The sequence below is a fragment of the Herpailurus yagouaroundi genome, unplaced genomic scaffold (assembly GCF_014898765.1).
Source record: "Herpailurus yagouaroundi ecotype Mexico unplaced genomic scaffold, PumYag 28, whole genome shotgun sequence".
In the NCBI taxonomy this organism is placed as follows: Eukaryota; Metazoa; Chordata; class Mammalia; order Carnivora; family Felidae; genus Herpailurus; species Herpailurus yagouaroundi.
Window position 1 is genome coordinate 89,579,832 of NW_024412376.1, and position 14,489 is coordinate 89,594,320.

Consider the following 14,489-nt stretch of genomic DNA (forward strand, 5'->3'; position numbering starts at 1 on the left):
CATTGCTTTAGTACCATCAGTGCAAATATCAACAGAGTAAGAAGGCAAGTAATATCTTATGGTCATGAAAGTAGCTTGCCCTTAGGGATCCTAAAGGTTCACATACCACAGTCTGAAAACAGGTGGGACAGAATTAAGAGCTTGTTTATATAAAAATATCAACCTTCCAATATAGTCAATAATTTAGAATTAGAATAATAATGCTTAGATTTGTTTGAACTATTTCTGGAAGTAAGCAACAGCAAAAATAGCTAAGAGGGAATGGCCAAAACCTGATGCAATGATGCTGAGCCAAGGCAAACAAGCACTTTTAAACAGCAGCACAAAAGAGACGGGAAATTAAAGAATGGTAAAGCGTAGAAATAATTATAAAGGTATCAGCTATGATTAAAATCTGACATGTGCTGACTGTCTTCTGTGTAAAAGGCACTGTCCAGGAGGTAGGGACTAGTTAAGAAAAAAAAGGGCAAGTTATCGTCCAACTTGCACCAAAGAAATGAATAATAGGAACTAAGTAGTCACGTACACAAGTAACTGTTATAAAATATAATTCATGCCATGACAGAATAAACAAAATGCTACAGGAACATGGAGGAAAACAGCCTACCCTTTCGTATAAAAACAATAAAAAAGCCTATCATGTTTCAGAGATAGAAGATGATTTTGGGCGCCTGGGTGGCTCAGTTGGTTAAATGTTCAGCTTTTGATTTCGGCTTGGGTCATGATCTCACACTTCATGAGATCAAGCCCCAGATGAGCCCTACATCGGGCTCCATGCTGACAGGGCAGAGCCCGCTTGGGATTCTCTCTCTGCCCCTCCCCTGCTCTCTCTCTCTCAAAATAAACATTTAAAAAAAAAAAAAAAAAGATGATGATATTTTCTCATTACCAAAAGTTAATGGGAACCTCCACCATGAGAATATGCAAGAAGACTCCACGGTTCCAGGAAGTTTTTCCAAACTAAATTCCCCATTGGTGGTAGGCAGAAAAGAAGGCAATCTTATATTCCAAATTTTTCCAGTTTGTACCCATTCTCATATCTAAGTCTACCATTAAAAAAAAAGAAGCATTTGGGGTGCCTCGGTGGCTCAGTTGGTTGGGCATTCAACTTTGGCTCGGGTCATGATTTCGCAGTTTGTGGGTTCAAGCCCCACGTTGGGCTGTGAGCTGTCAGCTCAGAGCCTGGAACCTGCTTCAGATTCTGCCCTCTCTCTCTCTGCCCTCTCTGCCCCTCCCCTGCTCATGCTCCATCTCTCTCAAAAATAAACATTAAAAAAAAAAAGAAGAAGCATATAAGCCTGACACTAGTATGACCTTTCCAAACGGTCCAAGATCAAGGACCACTCAAAAACAAAAAATCACTACTAGGAGATTATGAGTTGACACTAAAGGAGTCCAAATTAATTTGATAATCCATATATAAAGTAGAATGAAAACACATAAACCTTTGTATCTATCCTGAAGACTTATAAAACTGTGCCATTTATGATACTCTAATTGTGTTGCTCTACATGGTTCAATTCTCTAACATGGCAACTAACTCTGAACACCAAGTAAAACACATCACTGATTTACCTTTTTAAAAGGTAACCAAAATAATAGTAAAATCGGGGCAGTCTTAATTGGAATGTCATAGTAGAAAGAGAAATACCTTTACTATCTTCTAAAAGATAAACTATCTCTCTGATGAAAACTCTATAAAAAGACAAAGAATATACTGAATACAAGATTGAAGAATAGTTTCTAACACATCACTCTAAGATGACATGAGAAAGAAGCATCTCAGGTTTAAGCCAAATAAAAGATAAATATAAAATATGTAAAGAAAAAGAAAGCCATGCTATTACTATTGGACAAAGCATGTGTTAAACTTGAGATACTTTTTAATAACAGAATTTACATCTACAATAGAAATATAACTGACATACATCGTAACTTCATATTAATAACAAGAGATAAACACTGCAAGATATATAAGGCAAAAAGTTAACAGAAACAAATATGAGGCTTTAACTGTCTAAGCTCTTTTTTTTAAAAAAATTTTTTTTCAACGTTTATTTATTTTTGGGACAGAGAGAGACAGAGCATGAACGGGCGAGGGGCAGAGAGAGAGGGAGACACAGAATCGGAAACAGGCTCCAGGCTCTGAGCCGTCAGCCCAGAGCCCGACGCGGGGCTCGAACTCACGGACCGCGAGATCGTGACATGGCTGAAGTCGGACGCTCAACCGACTGCACCACCCAGGCGCCCCTGTCTAAGCTCTTAATAGCTCAAAAATAATTAAGACATAGATTAGTGCTTTTCAAACACTTTTGATTGCGACCCACTGTAAGAGAGACATTTGAAAAGTTTTTTCTTTCTTTTTAATGTTTATTTTTGAGAGAGAGAGAGAGAGAGAGAGAGAGGAGAGAGAGGAGAGAGAGACAGAGCACAAGTTGGGGAGGGGCAGAGAGAGAGTGATACACAGAATCCGAAGCAGGCTCCAGGCTCTGAGCTGTCAGCACAGAGCCTGACATGGGGCTCTAACCCAAAAACCGTGAGATCATGACCTGAGTTGAAGTCAGATGCTTAACCAACTGAGCCACCCAAGTGCCCCATTTTTAAATACATATAAGTGAAATAAAAGTTTCAGAGGCTTTCTATTAAATGATACTTTGATAATTTTCTATTTATTCCACTCCATTAAACAACAGTTGTATGTAATTAGTCAGGATCCAAGAAACTGACTTTATGACGCAATGTTTGTGTTCCACAGTTTGAAAAAAATTATATAAATAAAATTCATCTATTATTTGGCACATAATTATCTATCACGTAGATTATGTCATCTTGTCAAGAAATCTTACAACTTTTATAGAAAGTAATGGCAAATTAGGCCCCAAAGAAAATTTCAGTAAATTAGCTGAAGTAGAAATACTGTAGACCATATGCTCTGGTCATAAAATAATAAAATTAGAAATAAGTGTTAATAAAAATACTGAAGCAAAATTTCACCTACTTAGAAATTTAAAAAAGAAAAAAAGCCACAGAAACCACTTCTTTCGACTTTCAGGTCAAAGAAGAAGAAAAAACAAAACAAAACAAAAAAACACTTCAAAATCTATGACCTACCGTATACATACCTTAAAACCACAGAATTAAGATAATGTTGTAAACAAATATAGAATTCGAGAAATTGATTAATGGCCTGTTAAGATACAAATATACATGGGAATTTAGACTATAATGATGTTTCATATATAAGAAGAAAGGTTTATCAATAAGCTGTTCTGGGACAACAAACTAGTAAATGACAAATAATGAGCAAAGGAGAAAACAGTATCACCCATTCTTTGGTCCTGATAACAAAATTAATTCCAGATGAGATTTAAGATCAAAATAAAAATCAACACAAAACCCAACTCAGCAGTTTGTCTATCAATGCAGAACCTGATTCAAATTCATTAGTTTGGCTATCAAAACAAAACAACACAAGAAAGAAACAAGTACCAGCAAGGATGTGGAGAGACTAGAACCCTTGTGAACTGCTGACAGAAAAGTAAAATGGTGCAAGCATTAATGGAAAACATGTGATGGCTTCTTATATGATCTATCAATTCCATTTCTGGGTATATACCCTAAAGAACTGAAAGCAGAGTCCCTAAGAGATAGTTACACACCCATTTCACAGAAGCATTAGTCACAATAACCTAAAGGTAAAAGCAACCCAAGTGTCCATCCACAAATGAATGGATAAACAAAATGTAGTATATACACACAATAGGGTATTTTTCAGCCTTGAAAAGCAAATTCTGATAAATGCTACAACATAGGTGAACCTTAAAGACATTATGCAAAAGGAAATCAGCCACTCACAAAAAGACAAATCCTGTATAATTCCACTTTTATGAGGTATCTAGAGAAGTCAAATTCAGAGACAGAAAGTACAAGGGTGGCTGCCACAAGCTGGGGATAGGAGGGAAGTGTTTAATCGGAGGGAAGAGTTTAATGGGAAAAAGTTTCATTTCTGCAAGATGAAGAATTCTGAAGTTTAATTGGACAATAATGTGAACATACCTAACACTCCCGCAATATGTATTCTTAATAGCAAAAATGGTAAATTTTATGTTTATTTTAGTACAATTAAAAATAAAAACACAGCTGTGCTGTATATATTATACATGTATATATATATAATAATATATTATTACAATAAAGGAATGCCTGTCTGATCAGGACTTATGCTCTAGATGCCATCAAAGACGTGAACAAACTGACCACATGAAAATGTAAAATTTCTCTATGGCAAACAACTAATAAGGAATCAAAAGAACAAAAGATTTTAAATTGTTTATCAGAAAAAGAGAAAAAGGAACACAGAAAAAGTCCAAATGGCTAATATATTAATGAAAACATACTTAACCTTAACATTAAGAATAAAAATAAAGCAATTTCATTGCCTATTAAACATTAAAGAGGCGCCTGGGTGGCGCAGTCGGTTAAGCATCCGACTTCAGCCAGGTCACGATCTCGCGGTCCGTGAGTTCGAGCCCCGCATCGGGCTCTGGGCTGATGGCTCAGAGCCTGGAGCCTGTTTCCGATTCTGTGTCTCCCTCTCTCTGCCCCTCGCCCGTTCATGCTCTGTTTCTCTCTGTCCCAAAAATAAATAAACGTTGGAAAAAAAAAAAAAAAAAAAAGGTGTGCAATATTTTGGCTTAGTATGAAAAAGCAGACCTCTAAAAACCAAACTGTAGTCTGGTGCAAACTGGTAAAGCTTTGTAGGGTACCTTGGTGATTACTAAAATATTACTAATATTCACTCTAATATGACAATTCCGTTTCCAAAAATTTTTCTACAGATTATACACAAGCTAAAATATCTGTGTAAAAGGATGGTCACTATAACATTCTTTTGATCTCTCTCTCTCTCTCACACACACACACACACACACACACACACACACACACACACAAATAAAGAAAAAACCCAACCAACCAATGTCCATTAATAGGAAACTACATGAACTATAATACATCTATATAAGACATTCTGTAGTCATTAAAAAAAATTAAGGTATAGCATATAATATACACTATACATATAGTAAAAACAAAAACCTGGAATATATACAGGCAGAAAAAAATGTGAAAGAATAAACACCAAAACTAAGGGATTATAGAAGCTTCTTGTTACACAATATTGCATCTTTTTAAAATATATTTTATTTTGAAGGAAACAATAGCTAAGCATAGAATAAAATGGTAGAGAAAGGAAAGACAGATGAAATCATACACTTAAAATGTACTTAAGATTTTTACTTAAGTATGAGTATTCATTGTACTTTCTTCTATCAGAACAATTCAGCACTAAGCCTTCTACAAAGTATTGCTTTTCAACACTTGCACACATTAAGAAACCAGAGTGACTATCCAAAGATATAGAGATGATTCACATTTTGGTGACACACACCTAAAAACCTTAGTATCACCTGGTTACAAAATCATGATGCTAAAATGATACACTCAGCTCCATTATTCAAAGGATCATACCTGTTTTACCATTTGCAGAGACTTCAGAGAACTTCTAAGCAAAGGAAGTGAAGTTAAAAAATGCTGATGTCTTGCAGCGCCTGGGTGGATCAGCCAGTTAAGCATCTGACTCTTGGCTTTGACTCAGGTCATGATCTCACCATTCGTGAGATGGAGCCCTGTGTCGGGCTCTGTGCTGACAGCGCAGAGCCTGCTTGGGATTCTCTCTCTCTCTCTCTCTCTCTCTCTCTCTCTCTGGCCCTCCCCTGCTCACTTTCTCTTTCTCTCTCAAAATAAATAAATAAACATTAAAAAAAAAACTTAAAAAAAATGTTTTTAATGCTGATGTCTTACCCAAGGTCATACAACCTGTATGACACAGCAGTGCTCTCTGGAAATCTTTCTAATTAACAGGAATAATTTTAAATTTTTCTATTAAAAAGTTACTTTCAACATGACAACCACAGTGAAATGGCAATTATTTTAGGACACTGAATCTATTTCACTAAGAAATTAATCAAGCTTATACTAAAACGTTCCTCCATTCCAACCTCAAAATAATTGATTAACCCATTTATTTTTACTTGATCACTTTTTCTCCCCAGATAAAATGTGTCTCTATTTCTGTGTGACATTAAACAGTCTAGCTGTGCTCCTGTTCCTATCCCTAGATGCCTGTCTTCAGATACCTCCCATCCCTTCATCCTTTCCCTCTCCACTAGCTTCTTCCCCTTGGCCAACAAGTATCTCAGTCCAACAATCCTGAAACATCTTTTGACACCGCCTTCCTGTCAAGTTGTTTCTCTCCCTTCTTGAAAGACTAATCTTCACTTCCTTACCTTTCTACTGAAAGGGTTAAAGGTCTGTAAAAGGTTAACCGCAACGTCTAATTTCCAAGGAAAGTGGTCTCTATCAGTTCCCATCCAATTTGACTTTTCTACAGTATTTGATACTGTTCACTATACACAAAACTGGAAACTCACCTTTCTTTAGCTTTCAAGGTACTATCATTTTCTATGACTACTCTAGTTATCCTTTATACCTCCACTGGTTTCCCTTCATCTGTCCATCATTAAATGTTTTTTACCATACACTGTGCTTGGGGACATTTTTTAAATACTATAATGATGACCCCCCAAAGTTGATTTCTCAGGTTCCAACCATCCCTGAGCTACAAACTCTAATGTTCAACTCTCTACTAGATCTCGCTTCTAAAATAGGAGAGCTGAGGGGCACCTGGGTGGCTCAGTCGGTCAGGCGTCCAACTTCAGCTCAGGTCATGATCTTGCAGTTCGTGGGTTCGGGCCCCGCACCAGGCTCTCTGCTGACAGCTTGGAGCCTGAAGCCTCCTTTGGATTCTCTGTCTCCCTCTCTCTGTACTCCTCCCCCACTCACACCTGTCTCTCTCTCAAAAATAAACAAACATTAAAAAAAATAAAATAGGAGAACTGAAACTCAACATGTTTTAGTATCTTTCTCCTAAATACACTAATTCAGTAGACTGTGCCAATCACCCAGCTGTTTAAGCAAGAAATATCTGAGTTATCTTTAAACTCTCCACATTTATTTAAACAATTTTTAATGTTTATTTATTTAAGACAGAGAGAGATTCCCAAGCAGGCTCTGCACTATCAGTGCAGAGCCCAACGTGGGACTCAAACTCATGGACCATAAGATCATGACCTTAACCATTATCAAGAATCTGACGCTTAACTGACTGAGCCACCCAGGTGCCCCTAAACTCTCCACATTTACTTGATCACCAAATACCATCAAATACTGAAATATAAAATTTCCCTAAAATGCCTCCTCTGTCCTACTATCATTTTCCCATATTTAGACTTCAATTAATTCAACAGCTTTATCAATGGTCTTCTCATACTAAAATGCTTTATAGTGTATACCAAAAAAAGTCCATCCTTCCTGGCACAGCATAAAAAGGCCCCTCACAACCTAGCAGTTTACATTTCTATCTTTTCAGCTTCATCCATACAGCCCTAAACCTCCTCTTCCACAGATAACATAACCTTCCTATTCCCATAGACATACCACACTTCCAAGCAATATATATTTTCACCTCTTGTTCACCAAATAAGCCCTGATTCATTGTTTAGGGTCCAAAGTAATCTCTCTGTGACTCTTCCTGATCCTGCCCAGGAAGAATAGATGAGCATTTTTGAATTGCATTGCAATCCTACACTTAACATCTTCCCCTGTGAGTTATTACGTTATACCATTTTAACTATGTATGTATACATGTCCTTTTCTCGTCGTGCTCCTTGAGGATCAAGCTTTGCTCATATTTTTATTCTTTATGCATAAAATATAAGCTCTTTCCTCTCTCATCTGCCATCATTTTATTCCCTTGAAACTCACTGTGGTCTCAAAAAGGTCAAAGAAAAAGAAATAATGTGTAAGCAATAATCATTAATAACTCTGGATACAATAAAAGCAAAATAAACCTGGGAGGGAGAAGTGCCCACAAGTTAAGTGTATGTCATCTCATATCCAAAAGCTGGATTGGATCAAGGGAGCCTGTCCTGTATCAAAAGCAGTTTCAAGTGACCATGGCTGAAGAATGCCTGACAGCTATGGGACTGTTTCAAGATTATAAACAGGAGGAAGGATATTTTCAAATATTTGTACAATTACTAGTATCACCCCACTTATTCAATACTACTTCCTTCAACACATATTTATTAAGAGCCTACTATACAGCAGTCATTGCTCTGAACAATGGTGAACAAGTAAATAGACAAACTCTCTGCTCGCATGGATATCTTCTAATAAGGGAGACACAAATATATAGTCCACGTTAGGCAGTAATAAATACTATATAGAAAAATACAGTAGATACAGCTGGGGGGGAGGGGCTGGAGTTGCTACTTCAAAGACTGTGATGGAGAAGGCCTTCTAAAGGCAGTAAATATATCACTAAGCCCAAAGTTATATGCAAATATCAGCAGGAAGGGTCTTGGAGGCAGAAGAAAGAGCAAATGGGAAGAAGGAAAGATTGCGCTGTGCCTGCCATATTTTTAAAAAGTATGGCTGGGGGCGCCTGAGTGGTTCAGTCGGTTAAGCGTCTGACTTGGGCTCGGGTCATAATCTCATGATCTCATGATCTCACGGTTCGTGAGTTCGAGCCCTACATTGGGCTCTGGGCTGACAGCTCAGAGCCTGGAGCCTGCTTCAGATTCTGTGTCTCCCTCTGTCTGCCCCTCTGCTGCTTGCACTCTGTCTCTCGCATTGTCTCAAGAATAAACATTAAAAAATAAAAATAAAAAAATAAAAAAGGTGTGGCTGTGACACAGTAACTCAGTGGTAGGAAATAAGATCTTAAGATTGGTAAAATTAAGAGTTAGCTGGAAGAGTCATTACAGGTAATTTTTACAATTCCCATCCTATTTATGAAATTAGATGATTTATGGGAATGCAAGCTGGTGCAGCCACTCTGGAAAACAGTATAAAGGGTCCTCAAAAAACTAAAAGTAGAACTACCCTATGACCCACAAATTGCACTACTAGGTATTTATCCAAGGGATACAGGTATGCTGTTTTGAAGAGGCACATTCACCCCAATGTTTATAGCAGCACTATCAACAATAGCCAAAGAATGGAAAGAGCCCAAACATCCATCGATGGATGAATGGATAAAGAAGATGTGGCGTGTGTGTGTGTGTGTGTGTGTGTGTGTGTATACATGCATACATACATACATAATGGAGTATTACTCAGCAATCAAAAAGAATGAAATCTTGCCATTTCCAACTACGTGGATGGAAATGGAGGGTATTATGCTAAGTGAAATTAGTCAGAGAAAGACAAATATCATATGACCTCACTCATAGGAAGACTTAAAGAGACAAAACAGATGAACATAACGGAAGGGAAATAAAAAATAATATAAAGACAGGGAGGGGGACAAAACATAAGAGACTCATAAATATGGAGAACAAACAGAAGGTTACAGGAGGGGGATGGGCTAAATGGGTAAGGGGCACTACTTACTACTCCTGAAATCATTGTTGCACTCACTATACGCTAACTAATTCAGATGTAAATTAAAAAATAAGTAGAATTAAAAATTTTTTAAAAATTAGATGATTTAGACCTGATTTAGACCCTAACGCTCCATTATAAATAAGCAAATATAGCATTTATCACACAATGGTAGAATAAGAAGTTATCATACGGTGATAAAGGAAGTAAGGTCAAAATCCACATCCCAACCAATGAGTCCCTAATCTCCATTATCTAGTTAGGATTCTAAACGAACTTCGGTACCTTGTCCTCTACTGGGGCCCAAACTCCAACACTCGGTCAGCATTCCCCACTCCATGCTAAGTTGCCTCAGATCTTGTCCGACATGCTACATTGGGGGCAGCACATTTAATTATTATTTGAATTTTTAAAGCATGCCCAATGGCTGAGGATGGGTCCCTTATACCTATTCTGATGTACAAAACTACCATTTTTTTCAATAACCTAAACTTATTGTTTAATCTCATTCCTCCTACAGATTTGGTTGTAAAACTTTGCCCTTTCTTTCTTTGAAATATTTCTTATCTGTTCCTTCTCCCTTTCTATCATAATCAAGTTTAGATTAAAAGAGCTTCCTAAATGAATTCTCTCCCTTCAAAAAATGTACAGTACTCATGACTGGTAGACTGATTTTTCTTGACAAAACAACTTTCTTTCATCATTTTACCCTTCTATCTGAGAGGGCTTTAATGGATCCCTAGTAACTACAATGTGAAATTGAAACCTAACCTTTGTTTTTAAGATTCTTCCAAATTCACAGTACCACCTACAGTCATCTTTTCTTACCATTCTCAGAACAAACTTAATTTTTATATTTCCCAATGTCATGAAGACTACCCATGTGATTTGTAAAGGCAATCTCAGTTTGTAGGAAAAGTGTACACATAAGGGAAAAAAAAATCCCAATAAAGGTGAATAAAATCTCCTTAAACAGAAAAAAAAAAGTAGACCAGCATCTTCTGATTGGAAGAGACAATTAAGAATTTCACATTAATATTGATAAAACATTCCACTGAGCTCCAGTTTACAAAGTGATTTTTATTCTACAGATGAAAAAATTGCTAATCTCAAATTGTAAGTAATTTGTCCAATGTCTAATTTAACATTTAAAATGAAGCAGCCGAGACTTCTAAGGATTCAAAATCCCATGCCTACACATTGGCCTTCCCAGCCCTCTCTAACTACATAGGAAACAGACTAATACATGTGTTGTTAAAATATTAAAGTACCTGGGTGTTTACATATTAACTAGAGCATGTTATGCAGAGTAGGTATCTATTGAAAGAATGGACACAAAGACATCACTCCTGGGCTTCCGTGGTTCCCCCACAGAATTTGGACAAGTTCAGAACCTTTCATACAAACGAAGCTTTTCCAAATGTGACTCCTCATTACCACATAATTCAACCTACCAAATCATTCCACCATGTTCCAATTATACCCAAGTATTCTGAGGTGTGATTCAAATGATAACTTGTAGGGAGTCTGCCATCACTGTTAAACAGAAGACCAGCAAACAAAATAAGATACCAACATTACAACATATGTATTACCAATCTTGTCAGGGCCACATCAACATAAAAGCTGCTAGGGAAATACTGAGTTTTGCATTAAAAAAGGAATTACTAAAATAAACATTAAAATAAAACTTCTAGTATTCCTTTCGCCCTTCAAAAGAAACTGCATAATGCAAACAATTAAGTTTATGCTCAGTAATTAGATTGCTTGGATTTGAGTTCCAGTGCTATCAACTTCCTAACAATTTAACTTCTCTGGGTCTCATTTCAACAAAATGTGGATAAAATCTTGCAGGACTGCTGTGCAAATTAAATGAGACTGCGTAGTACTCAGTATGATGCCTAAAACGTAAGAAGAGTTCAAATATATTCTAACTGTTAATTGTTCAAAGAACATAGATTAAAATGGAAATGCTAATTTTTGGCTTCCTCTCAAATCGTGTTATTGTCTGTGACAACCAGCTTAAGAAGTTAAAAATGGTTCATTCACCTTGAAGAATACCAATTATTCATTTGCACCCTGGGGAATCTCCAGAAGTCCAGTGGTGGCAAAATCTGAATGAGATCTGCTCTTCATTTGTTCAGAGGTGGTCTTCACGCACCTTGAGTAAAGTCTGGTTCATACTAAGTGACCAATTATTTTTTGGAAAATCCCGGAATTAATATAAACGCCTGGCCAAATAGCAGACTCAGTCTACATCATAGGACTGAATCACCTAGTTTCTCTTCCAGCAGCAACTATTCTGACCTAAGGATGACCTAAATTCAGATATCAACTTCCATCACTGGGCCACATTCCAAGAACTCATATAAAACTGAAGAAGCTATGGATGCTCAGTTGATGGTACAATGGTGCCTATGGCAGCCCCAAAGCCGTATTTAAAAGCGCAAGGTGGAGAACAATGTATTAGTACATACAACATCAAGAATAAATATTAGAATCTCTTCTGCTTTTCATCTTCTAAATACCTCTTGATGCTACATCAATTTGCAACATTGTAACTCACCTGTTTTTTCAGTTATATCTGAATCAGGTGTGCCTGCCCTGCTACCCTCCCCTTCAGCATTCTCCTCTTCAGCACTAAGAGAAATTGGTGAAGAAGGGCCAGGCTGGGAGGGTTGGGGGGTTGCTTCGGGCACTTCCTCAATCTTACTCCTTTTCTCAAAGCGAAAACGGTCCAAGTTGAAAAGATTCATATTGGCAGAAACCACCACCACCCTGTGGAATTAAGAGCTTTAAATGAACTATCTGCAGGAAAAAAATAAAAAGAGAAAAAGAGGCCATGAAAACAATATAAAATATACAAAGCCTTAGCAGTTCATTCCCAAGGCAATTAAGAGCACACAAACATGCCAGTGGCACAGGATGACTATTATGGCTGCGCCTCATTGTTAGGCCACAATGATCAGAAGGTGAACAGGGATATCTTTTTAAAATTTTCCATTTCTGTCTCTACTCCCCTTCTTCACCCCCCTCCCCGCCCCGCCTTCCTCAAACCACACGCTGACCCTCGTGCAACCTCCTCTTACCCCAGCACGCGCAGGCACGTTCCCCACTCTAACCCCCCTGCGGGCCGCGCCCCCGCCCACAGTGAGAGGCTCCCTGCACTACGGTGCTCCCTGCCTCGAGAAAGGACGTGCCAGGGCCCGCGCCTCGATACTGCGGGGACACAAAGGGGCCAAAGAAGGGGAGCGGCGGAGGCCGTGCTGGCGGGCACCCGCCCGGAAGTTGACGCGGCGCGATCCCAGCTGAGAGGAAGCTGATAGGATCAAGAAAACACAGGGAGGGTTCAGAGGTGGAGAGTGTGCCGCAGCATCTCTTTTAATGATCACCCAATCACCCTCTTTCTTTCTTTAGTACTTACAGTCTTGCAGGCTCGATGCGATGTAACAAAGGTTGAAAGAAAAAATAATTCCTGGCGTGGGGCGACGGTAGCCGGGCCGGGACCTTCCAAAACAGCACGGAGAGACCAAAGGAGCGCGCGGTGATGACGCAACACGCAGCTTAGGCTTTTTTTTCTTCCCCAGCGACGCGCGAGCGGAAGATGTCTAGGCGCGCGCTGTTGCCATGGTAATTCGTACCCGCCTCTACGCTTGTGAGCTCGTTTATGGCCTCTTTCTCCAGGTTAGCTAGAGAGTTATTAAATGAAACAGTAATAAATTGCGCAATGGCAATAAGTAACATAATAATAATATAGTATTTTATATATTATGTATAATGTGTTGTATAATTTATACATAGTATCATGTTGATATTGTGCTAGATATTTTACCTGAGTAATCAACGCTTACATGAAGCCTTTTTTTTTTTATACAAAAAAAGGAAACTGAGGCCTGCAGACGTTAAATAATAAGAAGTAAAAAGCCGGGTATGTTGAACTTCAGAGCATATGAACTGCCTCCCCACTGTTCGCTGGATTGTTCTTAGAGTGGAATATGACCGTTCATATATGTTGACCGAAATATTACCTTTAGAATATTTACTCTTTTTGTTCTAGCATTTGGCTAAACAGGCAGTTTCCTGTGTTTTAATTTGATCCTCTGGTTGGCATTTCCCTTAAAGAGAAATTACTACAAAACATTCTGCCAAATACACTGGCCATTGTAATCCTAAATTGGCATTCTACTTTATAAATCAGTGTTTTGAATTGTATAATTATAACATGAACCCACAGGTTTATCAAATGCAGGCACACTTATAAAATCAACTGTCTTGACCCATAAAATTCAGAATCAAAGCCTGAACAATTAAGATTTCATTATACCTATTTTTGATATGCCATGAAATGCACCAACTTAGTGTATGCATGGTAACTGATGTGATCAAGGGATATAACAACTTATACATAGTAAATGATTTTTGGTGGTGAGGAATATTTGCTGTAAGATCTACTCTCAGCAACTTCCAAATATGCAATAAAGTATTATGAACCATAGTCACCATTCAGTACATGTAATTTTAAAAAAGAATATTTGCTTTATATTCAGATAGATCTAACATTGAAAATGGATTCCACTAGCTGAATGACTTTAGGCAAATAATATATCACTTCTCTAACCCTTAGTTTCCTAATCCTATATATGTGATTGATGATTCTGTTGATTTCTTAAGGCAATTTTCTACAGCACCCCTTGACATTTGTACAACTGGAGCAAGAGTGAAAATTGAGACCCAGACATCATATGTCTAAATATTTAAACATAAATACAGTTAGCAAAATGTAAAAACAAAATACATCCTATTGCCCTATTTTGAAAATAACCTGGAAAGCCGGATTGAATTTAGAATTTCTGTTTTGGACAGCATGTGGATGATTCAAGAATTGGTTGGCATATATATCCTGCCTTCCCTGTATCATGTCCTCCCATTCATTTTGATACCATTAGGAGCCTGGTGCTCATGCATATGGACACCCAGCTCAA

At 37.8% G+C, this 14,489-nt stretch overlaps 1 protein-coding gene and 1 long non-coding RNA gene across 6 annotated transcripts in view; one reads left to right on the forward strand and one right to left on the reverse strand.

Annotated features, from left to right (window-relative positions):
* The window catches only part of SMARCAD1 (SNF2 related chromatin remodeling ATPase with DExD box 1), an 80,447-nt gene extending 67,405 nt beyond the window's left edge, over window positions 1–13,042 (reverse strand). For 2 of the 4 annotated variants that reach the window (XM_040478338.1, XM_040478310.1), the window contains exons 1-2: window positions 12,932–13,042; window positions 12,074–12,315 (exon numbers count right to left, since the gene is read on the reverse strand). In XM_040478338.1, the coding sequence (XP_040334272.1) occupies window positions 12,074–12,263 (190 nt within the window). In that variant the 5' untranslated portion in view covers window positions 12,264–12,315; window positions 12,932–13,042. Of the gene's footprint in view, window positions 1–12,073; window positions 12,316–12,596; window positions 12,797–12,931 lie in introns of those variants that run through there. The other 2 variants (XM_040478328.1, XM_040478319.1) reach the window with 2 other exon arrangements.
* A 55-nt stretch (window positions 13,043–13,097) lies between these two features.
* The window catches only part of LOC121032354 (uncharacterized), a 173,776-nt gene continuing 172,384 nt past the window's right edge, over window positions 13,098–14,489 (forward strand). For both annotated transcript variants that reach the window (XR_005791255.1, XR_005791254.1), the window contains exon 1: window positions 13,098–13,191. This is a non-coding gene — a long non-coding RNA (uncharacterized LOC121032354). The remainder of the gene's footprint in view (window positions 13,192–14,489) is intronic.